A 27,002-nucleotide genomic window follows, 5' to 3' on the forward strand; every position below is an offset into this window, starting at 1 on the left:
TGGGGACCTGGTCTGTGAGTGTGATGGAAAAGATTCTGATGAAAATAAAGATTCACTCATCATTCAAAAATGTATAAACATTGTATTAATGTATACCACCGGTACGTTGTGAGTACGTTAATAATGGGAGTTATCTTTCCCTGGATATCTAAATCAATCAAATACTATATGAACACGGGCAATTATCGTCCATGTTTGACCTCAGTATAATTTATTCATGCATAAAATGTATTAATATGTCACTCTTTGTTGCGTATTTCACCGTTAAGTAAATGTTTACATATATTCGCTCTGCTTGATCGCTTCAATCTCAAAGGGATTTTCTGGAATGTGCCTAATTACGTGAGATACGCTAAATATAGCTATTTTAGATCCGAACGATCAACTTCGCATCATTCGTAGGCTCTAGGTTTATCCATACTAGCCCGTAAAAAATAGGGTGGAACCTCGTCCCACTTTTCCTGTAGAAATAAAAATAGAACATGACGCGCCACCTAGCGAGCGTGGTTGTTGCTACTATTGGGCACTGCTTGGTCCAGTACATAATAGTATACAGACATGCCACGTGTAAATGGATTGTATATGTAACGGAAGTATTAGTTTCAGAGTTTCATTCAATAAACTATTTTACTTACGGTGCACATAAAACATCAAATAGAAGTACTACTACAATCGGTATGCTTTTAAGCATAAGTGCGGTATGCTTTTAAAAATATTGAATGATATTCCGCACTTATGCGTAAAAAAAAAAAAAGTCTGGTAGCATACACCTCGTGCACAACATGATTTTTTTGTCGATATCTTTGAATACGATTGGTTTTATTCACTGGCAGTATATGTATAAACTTATACAGATAACACGTCATTATTGGTCATGTGAAGGTGACGATAAAACAAAGCGTTTGATAAAACTAGAAAGTGTACAGTTGAATATATGTGTTTCCACATATTCCTGAATTAATGCTTTTTTCTTTAGCCATATGCCTTCCTGCGAAATATATTCATAAATTGAGATGCATGTATTATGCAATAACGAACCTCGACCATCTATATTGCTGCTTCGGTAGTCTACACCCCGGTCACAACATAGTCTACACCCCGGTCACAACATAGCCTACACCCCGCATGTTGGGATATACTCGGTGGTATTATACCCCGCAAACGAAGTTTAGGACTGATATTAGAATTAGAATGTCGTAGCTTTTTCTGAAATTTTGCACTATTCACCATATAAAAATGCTTGTCATATGTTCATCATGATTGAATAATTTCACTCCATTTTACACTGTTTTAGGTCACATGAATCGCTGATTTTTTAACCCCCTCTTGATAACTACTTATTCAATTCTTTTCAAATTTATTAGGAAGCATGTTGGGACAAGGGGAAAATAGATTGTAAATTTCTTATGAACGGGGCAAAAGGTGACAAATTTTCAAAAATGTTATTCTCTACAACTGCGAATCTGCAAGAAAAATTAAATGCATAGTCATGTAGAGCAGGAAGACTTTTACGAGAATTGTAAATTTTATGATCCCCCAGACTGAGGTTCCGACTCTAAAGGAGGCTCGTGGTGAAAGAATTCCTAATACCATGGTAATTCAAAATATGCAAAGGAAAGTAAAGGTCACCATATAAATTATGAAAATATTTAATTCTTTCTACATGGGGAGATAACTCTGACAAAAGATATCTAATTCAAAATAAATAAATCTGGGCATTATCAACTCTCTCTGCCATCTTTATTTTACTAAAACTTAGTTATTTTGTTTTCACAAAAGATTTCGTGCTACAGATATTGACTTTTTGTGAAAATGAATTGCTTTTATCATGTTTATGGGTCGGATACCTTAATTGACAGACATCAAACTTGGTATACTGGTACATCTTCAGGAGAAGATGACCCCTATTGATTTTGAGGTCACATGATCAAAGGCCAATTGTTGAATTGGACATGGTAATATATTGTTTCCTATATTTTAAGAATTATTTGCTTGATTGAAACCAAACTTGATACACTGGTACAACATAAGGAATAGATTACCCCTATTGATTTTTAGGTCACATGGTCAATCCACTCTTGACATAGGAAGATATTGTCTGCTCAGTATTTTAAATTGATGATACTACTATCAATTAAATGATACATGTGAAAAATATTTTTCAATTTTGCACCGGGGGAGGAGGGGGGGAGGAGGGGGGGATATGTATTTTACAAACATCTCTTGTCAACGGTATGTTTTCACCCATTTTCGAAGAGATTAAAAATTTCAAGATGTACGGCAGTGTGTATAGAATACCACTTGACAGCTGATTGACTCCCTTGGCCGATCTTTTACATGTTACTATTTATAGGGATTGTTTTGAAATGCAAGGGGAAATCCCACGTGAAGTGGGAGGAGGATAATATAGTGGACGACGACAAATACATTCACTATGATGAGCTGTACATGAAAGACAAAATCTGTCTCCTAGGATCGGGTGAGTAAGGGAATGTCTGATTTTACAAGATAATAAGTGATTTAAACAAAAAATGTTCTGTACTTTTTGACCTTGTCAGGTGTAGCATCTCTGGGATAATGGGAACAAACTGAATTTGAATTTCATGTCCCCGCCCGGGGGAGGGATGAGTACAAAGTAACAAACCCTATAAGCAAGATGTCTTTGTGGAACACTGAGGCTCAGGGCCTGTACAGCAGCAAAGTAACTCTGGTACCTAAAGAAAGGTCTTGTCACGAGATACACACATGTGTTGAAAACATGAAAGCCTTATCATTAACCTTTCAAAGGTTTTTCAAGTAGGTCAAACTCTAAGGACAAAAATTTTGCTACCTAAACAGGTCTTGTCACAAGGAATGCACATGTGAAATAACATCCATTCAAAAGTTATGACCACCGTTAAAGTTTTTGCGGACAAACAGACAGACCAAAAGCCATGTCCCCGAATCTCCGATTACGGGAGCATAATAAAACCTTTATAAATATTCTTATTCCCAGACAGGTAACAGACAAAACTGAAGACATACTACTCTGAATAATTTGAAAGATGATCATACAGCCTATTTTCTACAAGTAATGTATTGTACATTGCCATTACTTGTAATGCAAAAATGGCCTATTATACATTACACCTCCCATTACACTGAAATTGGCTGTCATTACATTACCATTACATATTATCATTACTCCAGGCCTGTTTATGACTCACAACAACTGATGACCTTGTCATAGTTCAATCATAATTTAAATATTATCCAACAGTATTCTTCACTTATCATACGCAAGATTTCTTTTAATGTTTTCATTTATTACCCAAGATCAAAAATTCAGAGGCATTGTTTTTACCTCTCTGTCTGCAATTTACATTGCCCTCAAGTATACAATAAGAATGAAGGTCAAATATGTAGTCACATACTAACTTCGGGCATAGTGATTCAGAATAACATCTTTATTAAAATTAAACACTAGCGTTGCAAACATCACCTAATATTTGAACACTTTTATATGTACTTTTGCCTAGAGGACTCCAAGGACTATAAAGAAGATCTGCATGTTGGGGAACATACACATAACTTCTCGTTCAAGCTGCGAGAAGACTTGCCCACATCCTTCGAGTCCAAGCATGCGTATGTTCGCTATTGTGTCGTCCTTAAATTCTACCGAACTGGCTGGAAGAAAGACTACGAGTTCAAACAACCCTTTACAGTACTTAGTGTTATAGACCTGAACAGCATACCAGATGCACTAGTAAGATAAATACTACCATATGTGTACTAGTTACAGGCATGTTACAGAGAGGTGCACTTTACCGTTACGATAACAAATATCCTCATGGCTATTTAGTTCGTTCATTTGATTTTCAAAAATCTTCTTCAGAATTTGAATATACATTCATGACTTAGTTTGATTGGTTGTATATTGTTCAATGTCCCGCTCGAGAATTGTTCACTCATATGGAGTCGTTACCATTGCCGGTGAAGGGCTGCAAAATTTAGGCCTACACTCGGCGCTTACGACCTTTGAGCAAATAGGGATCTTTGAGCAGGAAGGGATCTTTATCGTGCTACACCTGTTGTAACACGGGGCTTCGGTTTTAGCGGTCTCATCCGAAGGACCGTCCCATTCAGTCGCCTCTTACGACAAGCAAGGGGTACTGAGGATCTATTCTAATCCAGATCTCCACGGGATCGTGCTTAGGTGCTTTATTTGTCCGCCACATGTCCTCCTGATTTGTAAACTTCTAGAAAAGACCGTTAGACTTAACGCTTCATTTGTTATTTTAATGTTCAATGACTTGAACCCCTTTTCACATAAAATTTTCAGATGCAATTCCATGACCTTTCAAAATGTCAAGAAACTAGGTTTCTTCCGCGAATGTCACATCAAATTGTTCCCATAAGGTTCATGTCGTGATATCGGCAAATTGCACCCCTTTAAACATGCTTCTCAATTAAATTTTTTTGATTAAATGAGAAATACTAAGTCTTTAATAAACATTTATATGCAGTTACAGTAAATTGTTTTCGTAAACGTTTCTTTCTGATCCTTTAACAGAAACCTGTTAATTCAACTGACACGGACACCATCGGTTGCTGCTGCTGTGAAGAGGGTCCAGTAAGGTCAGAGTTCAAGATCGGGAGGTCTGGTTATGTTCCCGGGGAGTCGATTGTTATCAATGCGGAGATTGACAATAGGACGTCTAAAGAAATGAACGAGACAAGGGTAGAATTGTGGATGGTGAGTATGCCATGTGATTTTAAAAAGTCCCCTAGCCTAAATTTTGCAGGAATGTAGGCGCGTTATGAACATCAGGATTTTTCCCCAATCTTTTTCTACAGTGCTTTTCCAGGTCCAGACTATAGACAGTACATATGTACCTGTATACTTCATTTAATCTTGCGATGGAAAACGGAAAGAATTCTTCCTTCATACAATTTATAAAACCATTCCATCTGTTCCACTTATATTGACCTTGTTAAATTGACATTGTTTTTAAACCCACTTTTCAGAATCTTGATTATAATTGCAAACAATGTTCGTGTCTTTTTAATAATAATTGGATTATAATTCAACGTGAATTTAGTGATGGTGAATGAAATAACAATATGAACTACACGTGCGACTGTGAAATTTACCTTTGACCTATTGAACTAAAACTCATGGTAGAGGTAAAACAGTTTTCAAACTGCACCTACAGAATCCTGAATACGTTTTAGGTTATCGCCATTAACATGAGATGTGTAACACTATAGATAAAGATATATACCCTCATTCCAAAACCCTGGACTATTTATTGGGGGGGTGGGGGGGGGGTGGGGGGGGGTCCGAGGGATTAGGTGCCATTATAAAGTTTTCGAGGAATATTTCGAGGAATATTTATCTACAGAGACTCGAAAGCTGTTGGCGATATGTGAAAGTCGTACATCATATATAGTTCAAAGATGGCCAATTATATTATTTAAGAAAAGTATGTGAAACTCATCAAAAAAACTCAAATTACAACAAAAAAAGTTGCACTTTTGTCCAAAAGACTGTGCTGTCCAAATGTTTATAATATGACAAGAAAGAAATATCCGTGACGGAGGAACCCATGAGTGAGGAAACCCCATTTGATATCCGTGACACTCGTGCAAGTGTTGAATCTGTATGGAGGTTACACTCAAGGTCGAATACACGGGACTGTGGATGACGGATGCCTCCGTTATTCCGTAACTGATCTTTTTAAAAAGCACAATTTCCATATATCGCGGGCTTTCAACCATGTGTTGATGCTGAAAAACCTTGCTTTCGCTCAGTTGTATACAATTTTATCCAGATGGTTAATACACACCCCAAGAGAGGTGGTCTGCACTAGGTCATGTTCACAACAATGAATGTCAATTTCATTTATTCTTATGTAAAACTTTATGACAGCGCATTCGTCCGCTGCTCAAATGATCATTGTAAATATAATGCATTCTTCGGAACAAAATACTACTGATCAATTTATGAATTTTGATGTACCGTACAGGAAAATGGAAATGACTGGTGTTTAAGTAATTGTAAACGCCGTGGAGTTACATGTATGTTCTGGTGGACTTCCAGAAAATATTAAGTTTAATATGGAATCAATGAGACCCCAATGGTTCCGCCATGCACAGTTATCTCCCCCAGGTGGCGCTAGTGTACTCTGATGTGTAACCATCGCCATATTGTTTATATTTACATCAGTTGTGAAACCGCCTCAAGTATAAATCGACGAGATGAATAAAGTGAAAATACATGTTAAATTGCATTTTCGAGTTTCATTGGTGTTTAGGTGAGAAAAAGAGATTGAAGCCCGACGCTATTCCATCTGTGTTTACCTTCGCATCAACATTTAAGAATGAATCATGTAGCAGTGTAAGAGAGGAGAGATACAGCAAAAGAGTAAAGTATGATAGAGACAGTAGTGAAGTGAGGTGTGACGAAGACAATCTCGGAGTTGATTGTGTGGTGAATGGAGTGGTGGTTGAGTCGGTACAAGAAACCAGTGTTGATAGTGAAGGTGATGAAAGCGAGTTGTGTGACCAGTCTGTCCAATGTGATATTGGCATAACCAACAGATTTTACATAGAAAATTTGCAAAATAATCATAAAATGGTAAAATATTACACTGGTTTCGAAAGTTATGACCATTTCATGATGTTTTGTTTTTTTCTTCAAATTTTTGGACCAGAAGCGCATGATTTGAACATTAAAAGTAACTTACTTTCCCCTCAAGATCAATTATTGCTTTTAGTTTTGATGAAATTGAGACAAGCAAAAGAAGATATTGAACTATGCTATATGTTTCAAGTTAGTGAAAGTACCGTTTCAAATATCATCATCACTTGGATTAATTTTATGTACTTTCAACTTAAGGAGATTAACATTTGGCCCTCTTGATCAGTAATTGATGAATACATGTCAACTGACTTCTTTGCCAATTTCCAAAAAAGTAGAGTCATAGTTGATGCCACTGAGGTACCATTAAATAAGCCTCAGAATGTAAATGCCCAGAGTGCTACTTTTTCAAATTACAAGAATAAAAACACTCTTAAGGTAATGATTGGTTGCACAGCACGTGGAACTGTTAGTTACATTTCTGATGCATACTGTGGTGCCACAAGTGACAGACAAATCATTGAGCGATCTGAGTTATTGAGAGACAGGGACAAATTTCAAGACCATGACAGCATTATGGCAGACAGGGGCATAATGGTACAGGATTTGTTTGCCCCTCACAACATCCAGGTCAACACCCAAACAGAGTTAAAAGGGAAAAGCTAACTAGAGGCATAAGACGTTGTCAAAGACTGAAGAATCGCATCCAAGCGAATTCATGTTGAAAGAATCATTGGACTAGCCCACAGGCAATTGCATCGCGTATATAGTATATAGTAAATTCGACCCCAAGCGATGCAATTGCCTGTGGACTAGCCAAGACATTTAAAATTCTGAAGAAGGAGCTACCTCAGGGCAAAGCTACTCTCGGCTCAAGAATTATTTTCATTTGTTTTTCCATACTGAATTTTAGACCTTGCATTGTTGACAAAATAATATTCTTAATAAAGTAGTAGTACTACAATGAAAAGTGGACATATTTATTACATATTGGTATTGAAGCCCTATATTTTAATTACATTTGCACGACTGAACAAACTTGACACTTCCACATCTTTTAAATTCTTACACAGTCTGTTCTCTACAGATACAAGTAGTACACGTGTCTAGATAATGAATGTTTGTATTCCAAAACCATTAATAACTCTAAAAAACCATTTCTAAAAGCATTAAAAAATTTATAAAACATTTCTCAACTTAATCATATCTCCAGAAAATATGAGATATGAATCATAAGAACACCAAATTCTTTCTGAATGTGAAACAAATGTGTCATTGTAAAAACTTTTCATTACAATATTTACAAAGTATGCAGTACATGAGATCCATGAAAAAATCCAAATATTACATTAGTCTTAATACTCAAACAAGAATTTAAAAAAAGAAGAAAATCTGAAACATGCAGTCATCATATTATCCACACATAGGAAGAAAAAATTCAATGTTTTTTGTTGTATCTAGTAAGTGTATTTTTATGCCCCCGAGATCGAAGGTCGGGGAGGCATATTGTTTTTGTTCTGTCTGTCATTCTGTAATCCTGTCATTCTGTCTGACACTTTAACCTTGCTAATAACTTTTGAACAGTAAGTGATGGAGCTTTGATATTTCACATGAGTATTCCTTGTTACAAGACCTTTCCGTTGGCATTGAACCTTTTGACCTTGACATTTGACCTACTTTTAATTTTTTTTTACATTGGTCATAACTTCTAAATGGTAAATATTAGAGCTTTCATATTGTACATGAGCACTTTTGACAAGATCTTTCTACTGGTACCAAGATATTTGCCCTTGTGACCTTGGCCATCTTCGGAATTGGCCATTATCGGGGGCATTTGTGTTTCACAAACACATCTTGTTATCTACATGTTTTCATTGAGTTTTGTAACTGCATATATACCTGTATCTCAGACACAAGTTACAATTTTTCAGCTAGAAATTTTCTGTAGTGCTTCTCATAAAACAACTCTAGTTTTGGTAACATGCATCCATACCAATGATTTCTTTCAATATTGATTTCTTCCACAAAAATGTCAACAAATGTGTATACAACAAAGAAACACTTCTCTTTCTTACACACGTTAAGCTGGCCTTGAATTTGCATATAATAACTATGATGATAACTATGATGATAACTATGATAATAACTATGATGATAACTATGATGATAACTATGATGATGATGACTATAATGATAACTATAATAATAACTATGATGATAACTATGATGATAACTATGATAATAACTATGATAATAACTATGATGATAACTATGATGATGATGACTATAATGATAACTATAATAATAACTATGATGATAACTATGATGATAACTATGATAATAACTATGATGATAACTATGATGATAACTATGATAATAACTATGATGATAACTATGATGATAACTATGATGATAACTATGATGATAACTATAATAATAACTATGATAATAACTATAATAATAACTATGATAATAACTATGATGATAACTATAATAATAACTATGATGATAACTATGATAATAACTATAATAATAACTATGATAATAACTATGATGATAACTATAATAATAACTATGATAATAACTATGATAATAACTATAATGATAACTATAATAATAACTATGATAATAACTATAATAATAACTATAATAATAACTATGATAATAACTATAATAATAACTATGATGATAACTATGATAATAACTATAATAATAACTATAATAATAACTATTATGATAACTATGATAATAACTATAATGATAACTATAATAATAACTATGATGATAACTATGATAATAACTATAATAATAACTATAATAATAACTATGATGATAACTATAATAATAACTATGATAATAACTATGATAATAACTATAATGATAACTATAATAATAACTATGATAATAACTATAATAATAACTATGATAATAACTATAATAATAACTATGATAATAACTATGATGATAACTATGATGATAACTATAATGATAACTATAATAATAACTATGATAATAACTATGATGATAACTATAATAATAACTATGATAATAACTATGATGATAACTATGATGATAACTATAATGATAACTATAATAATAACTATGATAATAACTATGATGATAACTATAATAATAACTATGATAATAACTATGATGATAACTATAATAATAACTATGATGATAACTATGATGATAACTATGATGATAACTATGATGATAACTATGATAATAACTATGATAATAACTATAATGATAACTATGATAATAACTATGATAATAACTATAATAATAACTATGATAATAACTATAATAATAACTATGATGATAACTATGATAATAACTATGATGATAACTATGATAATAACTATGATAATAACTATGATGATAACTATGATGATAACTATAATGATAACTATAATAATAACTATGATAATAACTATGATAATAACTATAATGATAACTATAATAATAACTATGATAATAACTATAATAATAACTATGATGATAACTATAATAATAACTATGATAATAACTATGATGATAACTATGATAATAACTATGATGATAACTATAATGATAACTATAATAATAACTATGATGATAACTATGATAACAACTATGATGATAACTATAATAATAACTATGATGATAACTATAATAATAACTATGATAATAAATATGATAATAACTATAATAATAACTATGATGATAACTATGATGATAACTATGATAATAACTATGATAATAACTATGATAATAACTATGATAATAACTATGATGATAACTATGATGATAACTGTGATAATAACTATGATGATAACTATGATAATAACTATAATGATAACTATAATAATAACTATGATAATAACTATGATAATAACTATGATGATAACTATGATGATAACTATAATGATAACTATAATAATAACTATGATAATAACTATAATAATAACTATGATAATAACTATGATGATAACTATGATAATAACTATGATGATAACTATGATGATAACTATAATGATAACTATAATAATAACTATGATAATAACTATAATAATAACTATGATAATAACTATGATGATAACTATGATGATAACTATAATAATAACTATGATAATAACTATAATAATAACTATGATAATAACTATAATAATAACTATGATAATAACTATGATGATAACTATGATGATAACTATGATAATAACTATGATAATAACTATGATAATAACTATGATAATAACTATAATAATAACTATGATAATAACTATAATAATAACTATGATAATAACTATGATGATAACTATGATGATAACTATGATGATAACTATGATGATAACTATGATGATAACTATAATAATAACTATGATAATAACTATGATAATAACTATGATGATAACTATAATAATAACTATGATGATAACCATGATGACAACTGTGATGATAACCATGATGATAACTATAATAATAAATATGATAATAACTATGATGATAACTATGATGATAACTATGATGATAACTATGATGATAACTATGATAATAACTATGATGATAACTATGATAATAACTATGATAATAACTATGATAATAACTATGATAATAACTATAATAATAACTATAATGATAACTATAATAATAACTATGATAATAACTATGATAATAACTATGATGATAACTATGATAATAACTATGATGATAACTATGATGATAACTATGATGATAACTATGATGATAACTATGATAATAACTATGATGATAACTATGATGATAACTATGATGATAACTATGATGATAACTATAATAATAACTATGATGATAACTATGATGATAACTATGATAATAACTATGATGATAACTATGATGATAACTATGATGATAACTATGATGATAACTATAATAATAACTATGATAATAACTATAATAATAACTATAATGATAACTATAATAATAACTATAATAATAACTATGATAATAACTATGATAATAACTATGATGATAACTATAATAATAACTATGATAATAACTATAATAATAACTATAATGATAACTATGATAATAACTATGATGATAACTATGATGATAACTGTGATAATAACTATGATGATAACTATGATGATAACTATGATGATAACTGTGATGATAACCATGATGATAACTATAATAATAACTATGATGATAACTATGATAATAACTATGATGATAACTATGATAATAACTATGATAATAACTATGATAATAACTATGATGATAACTATGATAATAACTATGATAATAACTATGATAATAACTATGATGATAACTATGATAATAACTATGATGATAACTATGATAATAACTATGATAATAACTATGATGATAACTATGATGATAACTATAATAATAACTATGATAATAACTATGATAATAACTATAATGATAACTATGATAATAACTATGATGATAACTGTGATAATAACTATGATGATAACTATGATGATAACTATGATGATAACTATAATAATAACTATGATAATAACTATGATGATAACTATGATAATAACTATGATGATAACTATGATGATAACTATAATAATAACTATGATGATAACTATGATGATAACTATGATAATAACTATGATGATAACTATGATGATAACTATGATAATAACTATGATAATAACTATAATAATAACTATAATGATAACTATGATAATAACTATGATGATAACTATGATGATAACTGTGATAATAACTATGATGATAACTATGATGATAACTGTGATAATAACTATGATGATAACTATGATGATAACTATGATGATAACTATAATAATAACTATGATAATAACTATGATGATAACTATGATAATAACTATGATGATAACTATGATGATAACTATGATGATAACTATAATAATAACTATGATAATAACTATGATGATAACTGTGATAATAACTATGATGATAACTATGATGATAACTATGATGATAACTATAATAATAACTATGATAATAACTATGATGATAACTATGATAATAACTATGATGATAACTATGATGATAACTATAATAATAACTATGATGATAACTATGATGATAACTATGATAATAACTATAATGATAACTATGATAATAACTATGATGATAACTATGATGATAACTGTGATGATAACCATGATGATAACTATGATGATAACTATGATAATAACTATAATGATAACTATAATAATAACTATGATAATAACTATGATGATAACTGTGATGATAACCATGATGATAACTATGATAATAACTATGATGATAACTATGATGATAACCATGATGATAACTATGATAATAACTATGATGATAACTATGATAATAACTATGATGATAACTATGATAATAACTATGATAATAACTATGATGATAACTATGATGATAACTATGATAATAACTATAATGATAACTATAATAATAACTATGATAATAACTATGATGATAACTGTGATGATAACCATGATGATAACTATGATAATAACTATGATAATAACTATGATGATAACCATGATGATAACTATGATAATAACCATGATGATAACTATGATAATAACTATGATGATAACTATGATAATAACTATGATGATAACTATGATGATAACTGTGATGATAACCATGATGATAACTATGATGATAACTATGATGATAACTATGATGATAACCATGATGATAACTATGATAATAACTATGATGATAACTATAATAATAACTATGATAATAACTATGATGATAACTATAATGATAACTATAATAATAACTATGATAATAACTATAATAATAACTATAATAATAACTATGATAATAACTATAATAATAACTATGATGATAACTATGATAATAACTATAATGATAACTATAATAATAACTATGATGATAACTATGATAATAACTATAATGATAACTATAATAATAACTATGATGATAACTATGATAATAACTATAATAATAACTATAATAATAACTATGATGATAACTATAATAATAACTATGATAATAACTATGATAATAACTATAATGATAACTATAATAATAACTATGATAATAACTATAATAATAACTATGATAATAACTATAATAATAACTATGATAATAACTATGATGATAACTATGATGATAACTATAATGATAACTATAATAATAACTATGATAATAACTATGATGATAACTATAATAATAACTATGATAATAACTATGATGATAACTATGATGATAACTATAATGATAACTATAATAATAACTATGATAATAACTATGATGATAACTATAATAATAACTATGATAATAACTATGATGATAACTATAATAATAACTATGATGATAACTATGATGATAACTATGATGATAACTATGATGATAACTATGATAATAACTATGATAATAACTATAATGATAACTATGATAATAACTATGATAATAACTATAATAATAACTATGATAATAACTATAATAATAACTATGATGATAACTATGATAATAACTATGATGATAACTATGATAATAACTATGATAATAACTATGATGATAACTATGATGATAACTATAATGATAACTATAATAATAACTATGATAATAACTATGATAATAACTATAATGATAACTATAATAATAACTATGATAATAACTATAATAATAACTATGATGATAACTATAATAATAACTATGATAATAACTATGATGATAACTATGATAATAACTATGATGATAACTATAATGATAACTATAATAATAACTATGATGATAACTATGATAATAACTATGATGATAACTATAATAATAACTATGATGATAACTATAATAATAACTATGATAATAAATATGATAATAACTATAATAATAACTATGATGATAACTATGATGATAACTATGATAATAACTATGATGATAACTATAATGATAACTATAATAATAACTATGATAATAACTATGATAATAACTATAATAATAACTATGATGATAACTATGATGATAACTATGATAATAACTATGATAATAACTATGATAATAACTATGATAATAACTATAATGATAACTATAATAATAACTATGATAATAACTATGATAATAACTATGATGATAACTATGATGATAACTATAATGATAACTATAATAATAACTATGATAATAACTATAATAATAACTATGATAATAACTATGATGATAACTATGATAATAACTATGATGATAACTATGATGATAACTATAATGATAACTATAATAATAACTATGATAATAACTATAATAATAACTATGATAATAACTATGATGATAACTATGATGATAACTATAATAATAACTATGATAATAACTATAATAATAACTATAATAATAACTATGATAATAACTATGATGATAACTATGATGATAACTATGATGATAACTATGATAATAACTATAATAATAACTATGATAATAACTATGATAATAACTATGATGATAACTATGATGATAACTGTGATAATAACTATGATGATAACTATAATAATAACTATAATAATAACTATGATAATAACTATGATGATAACTATGATGATAACTGTGATAATAACTATGATGATAACTATGATGATAACTATAATGATAACTATAATAATAACTATGATAATAACTATGATGATAACTGTGATGATAACCATGATGATAACTGTGATGATAACCATGATGATAACTATGATGATAACTATGATAATAACTATGATAATAACTATGATAATAACTATAATAATAACTATAATGATAACTATGATAATAACTATGATGATAACTATGATGATAACTGTGATGATAACCATGATGATAACTATGATAATAACTATGATAATAACTATGATGATAACTATGATGATAACTATAATAATAACTATGATAATAACTATGATAATAACTATGATGATAACTATAATAATAACTATGATGATAACCATGATGATAACTGTGATGATAACCATGATGATAACTATAATAATAACTATGATAATAACTATGATGATAACTATGATAATAACTATGATAATAACTATGATAATAACTATGATAATAACTATAATAATAACTATAATGATAACTATAATAATAACTATGATAATAACTATGATAATAACTATGATGATAACTATGATAATAACTATGATGATAACTATGATGATAACTATGATGATAACTATGATGATAACTATGATAATAACTATGATGATAACTATGATGATAACTATGATGATAACTATGATGATAACTATGATGATAACTATGATGATAACTATGATGATAACTATAATAATAACTATGATAATAACTATAATAATAACTATAATGATAACTATAATAATAACTATGATAATAACTATGATAATAACTATGATGATAACTATGATGATAACTATAATAATAACTATGATAATAACTATAATAATAACTATAATGATAACTATGATAATAACTATGATGATAACTATGATGATAACTGTGATAATAACTATGATGATAACTATAATAATAACTATGATGATAACTATGATAATAACTATGATGATAACTATGATAATAACTATGATAATAACTATGATAATAACTATGATGATAACTATGATAATAACTATGATAATAACTATGATAATAACTATGATGATAACTATGATAATAACTATGATGATAACTATGATAATAACTATGATAATAACTATGATGATAACTATGATGATAACTATAATAATAACTATGATAATAACTATGATAATAACTATAATGATAACTATGATAATAACTATGATGATAACTGTGATAATAACTATGATGATAACTATGATGATAACTATGATAATAACTATGATGATAACTATGATGATAACTATGATGATAACTATGATGATAACTATAATAATAACTATGATGATAACTATGATGATAACTATGATAATAACTATGATGATAACTGTGATAATAACTATGATGATAACTATAATAATAACTATGATAATAACTATGATAATAACTATAATGATAACTGTGATAATAACTATGATGATAACTATGATAATAACTATGATAATAACTATGATGATAACTATGATAATAACTATGATGATAACTATGATGATAACTATAATAATAACTATGATGATAACTATGATGATAACTATGATAATAACTATGATGATAACTATGATGATAACTATGATAATAACTATGATAATAACTATAATAATAACTATAATGATAACTATGATAATAACTATGATGATAACTATGATGATAACTGTGATAATAACTATGATGATAACTATGATGATAACTGTGATAATAACTATGATGATAACTATGATGATAACTATGATGATAACTATAATAATAACTATGATAATAACTATGATGATAACTATGATAATAACTATGATGATAACTATGATGATAACTATGATGATAACTATAATAATAACTATGATAATAACTATGATGATAACTGTGATAATAACTATGATGATAACTATGATGATAACTATGATGATAACTATAATAATAACTATGATAATAACTATGATGATAACTATAATAATAACTATAATAATAACTATGATAATAACTATGATGATAACTATGATGATAACTATAATAATAACTATGATAATAACTATAATAATAACTATAATGATAACTATAATAATAACTATAATAATAACTATGATAATAACTATGATAATAACTATGATGATAACTATGATGATAACTATAATAATAACTATAATAATAACTATGATAATAACTATAATGATAACTATAATAATAACTATAATAATAACTATGATAATAACTATGATAATAACTATGATAATAACTATGATGATAACTATGATGATAACTATAATAATAACTATGATAATAACTATGATAATAACTATGATGATAACTATAATAATAACTATGATGATAACCATGATGATAACTGTGATAATAACTATGATAATAACTATAATAATAACTATGATAATAACTATGATGATAACCATGATGATAACTGTGATGATAACCATGATGATAACTATAATAATAACTATGATAATAACTATGATAATAACTATGATGATAACTATAATAATAACTATAATAATAACTATGATAATAACTATAATAATAACTATAATGATAACTATAATAATAACTATAATAATAACTATAATAATAACTATGATAATAACTATGATGATAACTATGATGATAACTATAATAATAACTATGATAATAACTATAATAATAACTATAATGATAACTATGATAATAACTATGATGATAACTATGATGATAACTGTGATAATAACTATGATGATAACTATAATAATAACTATGATAATAACTATAATAATAACTATAATGATAACTATGATAATAACTATGATGATAAATATGATAATAACTATGATGATAACTATGATGATAACTGTGATGATAACCATGATGATAACTATGATGATAACTATGATGATAACTATGATGATAACTATGATGATAAATATGATTCTGTTTTAAGTGTAAGGCATTGTCATCATCCTCTACCAAAAATGGAAAAAAAAACTTGTCTGCAGCAATCTTACGATCTCTGCCTTTAAATGGACATTTGATTTCAACAATAGCATTTTCTAGGATTTTATAAGCAACGACATTTTCCTTCGTCTCCTAGCAAGCGCCAACAGTCAGTAGAATTTTCTTTTGACATAAAATTGTAATTGTAGAATGCCTGAATGTGGATTGATGTTAAAATTGTACATCCATGATGTCAGAATTCGACAATACTTCTCATTACCAGCTCATTAGAGTTATCGCGCTTTGATGACTCTTGTGCGTCATTGGTAAGAAAATGCAGAAGTCTCGCGAGCAAGTGCGAGATTACTGGGACATAAACGAAACGTTCATAGCACCCCCCCCCCTTTTTTTAAGTTAAAGTACATTGTGTATCTTTAAATAGAATAGCCATTGGTCAAACTGCATTTTTTAAATATTCTAACACTAGTTTATCAAGGATGTTACATGTTTTTTTTAAACTCTACTACACCTAATTTAAAAATTCCAAACAACGATGTTCTCTGTCCTAAGTCAATCAATATTTTGTAATTTTCAAAATAGCTTAGATGCAGTTTGGAAACGCATTTGTTGTGTTAATTAGTGTTATAAACGTCTTTAAAAATGCAGTTTGGCAAATATATAACATTCTAAAATATTGGAAAATGAGAGAGAGAGAGAGAGAGAGAGAGAGAGAGAGAGAGAGAGAGAGAGAGAGAGAGAGAGAGAGAGAGAGGTACATGAACGATTATAAAGTCCATGCCCATATGAACCTGTCCAAATTGTATGAAAAAATGGAATGTCTTCATAGTCTGACAGAATAATTCTAATAACATATGAATCCCATTAATTACAAGAAAAGTTATTGTGTCGGATGTGCATTTTGGTTTTTCCCTTCACAGTTCTTCTTGCGATTGGTGCTTTATATCGGTTAGATTTGGCAGATCCTTCACATAGTCTAATAAGTTCGTCTGTTTTTTTGTAAGAATAATCAATTCCTAAATTTGCCTTTAGAATTTTAATCAGTGTCGTGGTTTGCAGTCGGTTATAATATGTATTCGATACCATAATTTATATTACGTATGCATAAGTAATGTTTACGTATGTTGTCCCGATAGCACGACTTTACGCGCCTTTAATTTGAAGAGTTCCACTAATGGAAATGATAAGTATTACTATTAAACAAATTAAGAAGTAAAATACAATTAAATGTATTATTTGTTAGAGGTATACAGGGTCACCAGGCAATTAAATACTGAAATTTATTAATTTTTAGCTCACCTGAGCTGAAAGCTCTTGTTAGCTTTTCTGATCGACTGTTGTCCGTCGTTTGTCTGTCCGTCTGTAAACTTTTAACATTTTCGACTTCTACTCCAGAACCACTGCGTCAATTTTAATCATACTTCGCAAAAAACATCCTTGGGCATGTCCCCTTCAAAGGGGAGATAATCACAAAAATGCAAAAACAGGGTGGGGTCATTTAAATTTTTTCTCAAGAACCACCAAGCCAGAAGAACTGAAATTTATATGAAAGCTTCCTGACATAGTGCAGATTCAAGTTTGTCAACCGGGGGGAGGGGAGGGGGAGGGGAGGGGGAGGGGGGTGTTAGGTTGTTAAGTTAATCGGGCGGGAATCAAAGTTTTGCATATAAATATATAGCTAAAATATTTGAAAATCCAAGGAACCACTGGGCCAGGAATTTCAAATTTACATGAAAGTGTCCTGGCATAGTGCAGATTCAAGTTTGTAAAAACCATGTCCCCTGGGGGTAGATTGGGGCCACAATAGGGATCAAAGTTTTACATGCGAGTATGTAGGAAAAAATCTTTAAATATGGACCAAGGTGACTCAGGTGAGCGATATGGCCCATGGGCCTGTTGTTTAAAACTTTGAGCAATGGGAGAAGATAGATGGTAAAAATCAATCTGTATTTCAATTATTGTCTTTTTTTGTTACATGTATACCAAGTTACACAATATACACGTACATGAACAATATCAAATTTTACAATTTTTATCACTATGTTATTGATCAAGTGTGAAAAAATTGGGATACTCCAGTCAGGTATTGTCCAATATTTTGCTCCTTTTCAAGCTTGTATCAGTTAACACGTTTGATTAATCCAAATTCCAGAAATTGAAGCTGAAAGCAGACTCAGAAAGAAAAATAAAAAAGACCAAACTTGCAGAACTGAAGCATGGGCCCACACGTCCGGGGGGTCAGGATATATGGAGCCAGGAGAGACTTCAGATTCCCCCATGCCCCCCAACTATGCTTGAATTTTGCACAATTATTGAACTCACTTATTATCTGCACGTGAGTATAAATTACTATCTGCATGTGAGTTCAACTGATTATCTGCACGTGAGTTTAACTGATTATCTGCACGTGAGTATATATCAATTAACATATCCGCAGGGCCGTAAATTACATGGAGGCGGAGGAGGAAGCTGCCTCCTCCAACTTTTGAGCCAAAAAAAAATTAAAATTTAAAGTTCATTAGAATTTATGTTGTTTCCAATAACTAAGAACATGATACCTCCCTTAAAAAGCATTCCAAATCTTTCTTTTAGAATGAGTTAGTCAAGTAACATCTTAGAAGGCCCTAGAATCAAGGGTGTTCAGTGTGCACAAAATGTGCTCAGCGTCTGGGGGCCTGGGCGGCCCCCAGACCCCCGCCTAATTTCCTGCCTCCTCCAAATTGAAGGTTAATTTACGGCCCTGATCCGTGACAAGAAACATTGAGGTACATCTTTATAGGTTATAGACTTTGCATGGGAAAATATGACGACCGAGTTTTTGGCGCGTAGACGCCAGCTCGGTCCGTCCGCGACAAAAAACGAGGTCGTCATATTTTCCCATACAAAATCTATAAACTTTTTATTATATTTATACTTTCAATTTCATTTAGAAACTAACAATAATTTTATTTTTAACAATTTCTTTATTGGTTTAACTGAGTAAGTATAAGTTAACGGCAGCCATTTTAACAAAGCGGCCACTCTTACAATAAGTATTACACCAGCAAGGCCGTAAAGTACCATACTTGATACAAAAGTTTCTTTTGTCCCATGGTATTATATATATTAAAAGTCTAGTATTGCCTCACCAATGCTCAACTGGCAACACTTCCTCAGAAACCATGGATAATAATTGTGTTGAGTGTAGTGACCGATATTACTAGACATTTGAAGCCGAAAATGAATCAGAGAGTCGAAGCCCATGTGTTTTCGTTGAAACCATACTTAATATGCTCTATGCGCAAATTATTAAAATTAAGATATAGTCATTTAGGGTATTCCGAATCAGTTTCTCTCCCTCTCTCTCTCTCTCTCTCTCTCTCTCTCTCTCTCTCTCTCTCTTTTTTTTTTAACATTTTGATTGCAAATACTGAAAATGGCCAGAAAACAACATTTCAACAATTGAATTTAGTAGTATTACTTACCCGCAGTCTCTTAAAATGAAAATTATTTATTTGGCGCATGTTCTTGTTTACTTTAATTGTATATTGTTTAACGTCCCACTCGAGAATATTTCACTCATATGGAGACGTCACCACTGCCGGTGAAGGGCTGCTAATTCTAGGCCTATGCTCGGCGCTTTTGGCCATTGAGCGGGGAGGGTTCTTTATCGTGCCACACCTGCTGTGACACGGAACCTCGGTTTTTACGGTCTCATCCGAAGGACTGCCCCATTTAGTCGCCTCTTACGACAAGCAAGGGGTACTGAGGACCTATTCTAACCCAGATCCCCACAGGATTGTTTATTGTAAGATTTGTTAATCCCATTTACTGTCTTACTAGCTCAAACACAAGAGCATCATATTTGTTCTATACATGGACTCCTTTCTTTGATTCCAGTTTGTTGGAGATATCGGGTTTCTTGGTGTGCTTCACGAAGTCCCCATTCTCATTGGAAGTGTGCCACTGAAAAACATTTACTCCATGCCGGATAACTGGGGCTTCATGCCGGCGCCGTCACTATCCGCCTTGCCTCCCTTATCAACTCCAGCCGTGGTTGATCCTGCGGACATTTCATTCTCGCCAATTACAACTCAGCCAGGAGCCTTACCATCTGCTCGTGAGCGATTTGTTATCAGTTAATATCGTGTAATGTACCACATAATGTATTTTCAAAACTTACGATATTGCCCCTTAACTTGGTGTTCGGTTCGATTCTCAGATCTGTTGTGCATTCGGCAAATTTGTAAAATAACATCAAAATAGGGGTATACTCTTGATACTATCGTTTCAATTACAGCGTGTCACTTGATCTAGCATACAAATGTCATTCGCTGATCGGCCTTATGGTTTCAATCAAAGTTAGTTTGGATGACCATGCTAGGCCATTCTTTCAATGTGATTGGTCACCGAGAACGAAATTAGGACCAGTTCAGACTGTTGCATTTAAATCTATGAGAAGCCTCGCCCGAAATTTGCACGGTCGGTCAAGTAAAGTGACACGACATTATTGTAACGATAGTATATAAGTATGCAAATTAATCTGAATCACATAATGGTGAGTTAATGGGGTCGATTATTTATTCATTTAAGGTATTTTACCCCAAATTATTTTCTTAACAAAGAATCTAATCAAGAAGTAATTGTAAATTTCCTTCATGAGATATCAGAAAGTAAGGATTAACCGAGAGATATTTGAAAAAATAATTTCAAACTGGGAAATGGCCATGGGTTTTTGGGAGGAAAGCTGGGTACTAAATAATAGATCCTTAAAAATATCATTTGTAAATTGCCGTACTAAAAAGGAGAGGGCTTCGTGCATTTTTTAGTCCCCTACCGACGAAGTCGAAGTGGTTTGCGCTCCCTCCGTCCGTCAGTCCAGTTTTCCGCACTTTTTTCTATGTTCTTGCAGATATTTATTTTATATTTGGTACATTGCTTTGCCATAACAAGTTACTGATCAAGTTTGAATTTGGTCCCGGTCCATTGATTTCTTTTTACTTCGTTATGGCCCTTGGACTTAATTAGAAAAATAGTGTGAATTATCAGTTTTCCAGACTTTTTTGGTTGTGCTTCTAGATATTCATTTTATATTTGGTACATTGCTTTGCCATAACAAGTTACAGATCAAGGTCGAGTTTCGTCTCGGTCCGTTGATTTTTCATTAAGTTATGGCCCTTGGACTTAGAAAAATATCATGAATTATCAGTTTTCCGGACTTTTTTTGGTTGTGCTAGCTGATATTTATTGATATTTGGTGTATTGCTTTACCATAACAAGTTACAGATCAAGTTCGAATTTTGTCTCAGTCCGTTGAATTTTCATTAAGCTATGGCCCTTGAACTTAGAAAAAAAGCATGGACTTAGAAAAATAGCATGGATTATCAGTTTTCCGGATTTTTTTGGGTTGTGCTTGCAGATATTCATGTGATATTTGGTACATTGCTTTGAAATAACAAGTTACTGATCAAGTTCGAGTTTCGTCTCGGTCCGTTGATTTTTCATTAAGTTATGACCCTTGAACTTAGAAAAATATCATGAATGATCAGTTTTCCGGACTTTTTTTGGTTGTGCTTGCAGATATTTATTTGATATTTAGTACATTACTTTGACATAACAAGTTACAGACCAGGTTCGAATTTTGTCTCGGTCCGTTGATTTTTCATTAAGTTATGGCCCTTGAACTTAGGAAAATAGCATGAATTGTTAGTTTACATCCAAGTTGCTTATCTCTGTAGATAAGAGTACTATACTCATTAAAACTTCTAGCATAGTAATACAACAATATAGCTTAATTATTCATGATCACCTGCATGTCACAGTTTATTGACTTGGTTAAAGACCTAATTAAACCTGATTATAATTTTTTAATTTTTCCCCCTGGTCTAGTCTCTACTCGAATGGTAGTTGATTTCCTATCCTGGTTCCCCAATTTTCCCTTTTACCATAACCTACATAATGAACTTTGAATAATGTTGTGGTACAGTAATTTTTTTCAACCGGTAGGGGACTATGTATTGCCATGCAATACTCTCAGAATGCTTGTTTTTTAAACATTTGATTTATTTAATTTTGACAAGGGGAGATATCTCTTATAATCAATGCTGAATATTAATTAAATTTTTTGTTCATATATTTTATTTAATGTATACATGCAAGGCGGTATTTAGTATTTTCAACAGATAAACAACTTTATATTGTTTATCTGCTGAAAATTGCAAATGTCCCTTCATTAGGTGTGGAATACATGTACCTTTAAGTAGTCCACAAACCCTTTTTAGAGACAGAATAACCCATTCAGATGAATATGTTTAGCAAAGTAGGTTTTCATTCAAATGTATTTTGTGACTCTACTTTTCAGCTCCTCCTTCGTACGAGGAAAGTTTAGAGTTTACCGGGACAATCGTCACTGAGAAAGTTGAAGGCAACAAGAAGGAGAAAGACTTCAAGCCCACGTACATCTATTACAATTTTGGACCTAATTCATTTACGATGTGAAGACTGACATAATGACAGATGCTACCAAGAATTTTATTCATACCGGTATTATATTCAATGTAATACAAGTACATCGATATATTTTGTATTGCATGTCTCCATATAATACAAATATCGAATTCGTTGCAGTATGGTAGAACATTCGCTTTGTGATGGTGGTGGTGGTGGGGGGGGGATGTCATGAGTTCGAGCCCCACTCTAGCCAAATCCTAAGACGTAAAAATATATAGTGATTGCTCGTTCGTCATACGATCGGCAGTTAGAAGTGAAAATTACGGGTTTCTCGGATATGACTTAAAAACAGGCTCCGGGTCTAGCAGACGTTGGCACAAAGAACCCTCCCTGCTACGTCCTTATGAGTGAAAAATTCTCAAAGGGGCGTATAACAAAGAAATAAACAAACCTTAAGTCGACAGTCTAATTGAAGTTCTTTTCTGACATGATTATTGTGCTGATAAATCAATGTGTGTACGAAATCTCTCAACGATGCCAAGTATGCATATAGAGCAAGTTTGACATTAGCGCCCCCCCCCCCTCCGTTTTTGTTTTTCTCACTGATTACACACCAAATTGAGGCGTTAGGAAACTTGAGTTATATCGTTCAGTATCGAGAAGTGAAGACTGTATTGTATCATTAACAAACTTGTGAACCGTGTGGGGCCTTTCGTGTTGTTTTATGTACATATAGATTGGGTATTTACATATAGTTATAGATAAAGCATCTTCACAAGTCAAGGGTTATTGATTCGTTACCTCGCACTAACCCTTGACTTGTGAAGATGTAGATAAAGATGTACATTACTGTCTATTAAACTGATACTTTTAAATGTTGATATTATGGTGTTTATATACGTGTGTCCCGTGGGGATCCGGGTTAGAATAGATCCTCAGTACCCCCCCCCCCCCCCCCCGGGAGATCCGGGTTAGAATAGGTCCTCAGTACCCCACCCCCGGGGATCCGGGTTAGAATAGGTCCTCAGTACCCCACCCCCGGGGATCCGGGTTAGAATAGGTCCTCAGTACCCCCTTGCTTGTCGTAAGAGGCGACTAAATAGGGCAGTCCTTCGGATGAGCCCGCAAACACCGAGGCCCCGTGTCACAGCAGGTGTGGCACGATAAAGATCCCTCACTGCTCAATGGCCATAAGCGCCGAGCATAGGCCTAAATTTTGCAGCCCTTCACCGGCAGTGGTGACGTCTGAGTAAAATATTCTCGAGAGGGACGTTAAACAATAATCAATCAATCTATATACGTGTAGGTGACGACGATTCCTATTGGAGGTTCTGGGAGGGGACAATACGGAGTATATTGATCTTTTCAGTATCCCATCTTGCAAGAACTTTTTCAAAATATTTGTTTGTAACATTTTACAATTTTTGTTTTCAAAAGCGCGAGTTTTACAACATTTTATATATGATGTTTATGCGTCTCAGCTGATTCGAAACTCGAGAACAATGATCATTAGGTAGCCTGCCTAGATTGAATAATTGGTCGTGCCAGAACATGTTCTCGCGTATCAAATCCATAAACACCATATGCAGGTGATAATAGAATATTGCTACACAATTATTGGAAGTTAAGGATGGAGAAGCTGAATTCATCTCGTTTGACATAGAATTGTGATTTAGTTTGCCGTTGACATTGTGTTCAATAAAATAACCAAATATAAAATGTTGAGACACATTATTTAAACAATTAGAACAAGAGGTACTGTGAGCAATGCTCACTAAGAATACCCCCCGCTTATCTTAATCACCCAATGGGTGTTGTTAATAGGCATAAATGACCTCTTTCCTGAGTGTAAAAAGGAAAGGGCATGACAAAACCTTAGGTAGTCTCTTCTCTAGGAGTGCAATTGACCTTTTGACTTTAACGGCTTTTTTCATAGCATGGAGATGCTGTGTTCCTAGATAATCCATTTCTCCCTACAAACGAGAATACCCAAGGTTTGTCATACCATTTGTTTTTTACACTCAGAAAAGAGGTAGTTTATACCTATTTAAGTATTACCAACACCCTTTGGGAGATTGGGGTAAGCGGCGGGGGGGGGGGGGGGGGGGGGGGGGGGGGGGGGGGGGGGGGGGGGGGTATTCTTAGTGAGCATTGCTCACAGTACCTCTTGTTATAACTGTATTTTCAACAAACTTTGCATTGATTTCACATTTCGTAATCCTACTTATACTCCCAACTTCTCCTTCAAAAGATGAAATCCTTCAAGATCATGTTTCAGTTTTACACACATTTAATATCCCAGTCAATGAGATGAGTTACAGTATCAATTCCTAAAACTTTTACAAAGATACTTTGAATTGTTGGATCCATTAAATGTTCTGCCAAGTCCCTATCTTTCCTCACGAAATTA

At 30.8% G+C, this 27,002-nt stretch overlaps 1 protein-coding gene across 1 annotated transcript in view; it reads left to right on the forward strand.

The window, feature by feature from the left end:
• Positions 1 to 25,471, forward strand: part of LOC125651612 (arrestin domain-containing protein 3-like) — a 30,365-nt gene extending 4,894 nt beyond the window's left edge. The window contains exons 2-7 of the mRNA XM_048880295.2: positions 2,354 to 2,479; positions 3,519 to 3,745; positions 4,553 to 4,735; positions 20,316 to 20,498; positions 22,043 to 22,262; positions 24,504 to 25,471. Of these exons, the coding sequence (XP_048736252.2) occupies positions 2,354 to 2,479; positions 3,519 to 3,745; positions 4,553 to 4,735; positions 20,316 to 20,498; positions 22,043 to 22,262; positions 24,504 to 24,640 (1,076 nt within the window). The 3' untranslated portion in view covers positions 24,641 to 25,471. The remainder of the gene's footprint in view (positions 1 to 2,353; positions 2,480 to 3,518; positions 3,746 to 4,552; positions 4,736 to 20,315; positions 20,499 to 22,042; positions 22,263 to 24,503) is intronic.
• The last annotated feature ends 1,531 nt before the right edge of the window (positions 25,472 to 27,002 follow it).

Source organism: Ostrea edulis, chromosome 5, assembly GCF_947568905.1.
Source record: "Ostrea edulis chromosome 5, xbOstEdul1.1, whole genome shotgun sequence".
Lineage (NCBI taxonomy): Eukaryota > Metazoa > Mollusca > Bivalvia > Ostreida > Ostreidae > Ostrea > Ostrea edulis.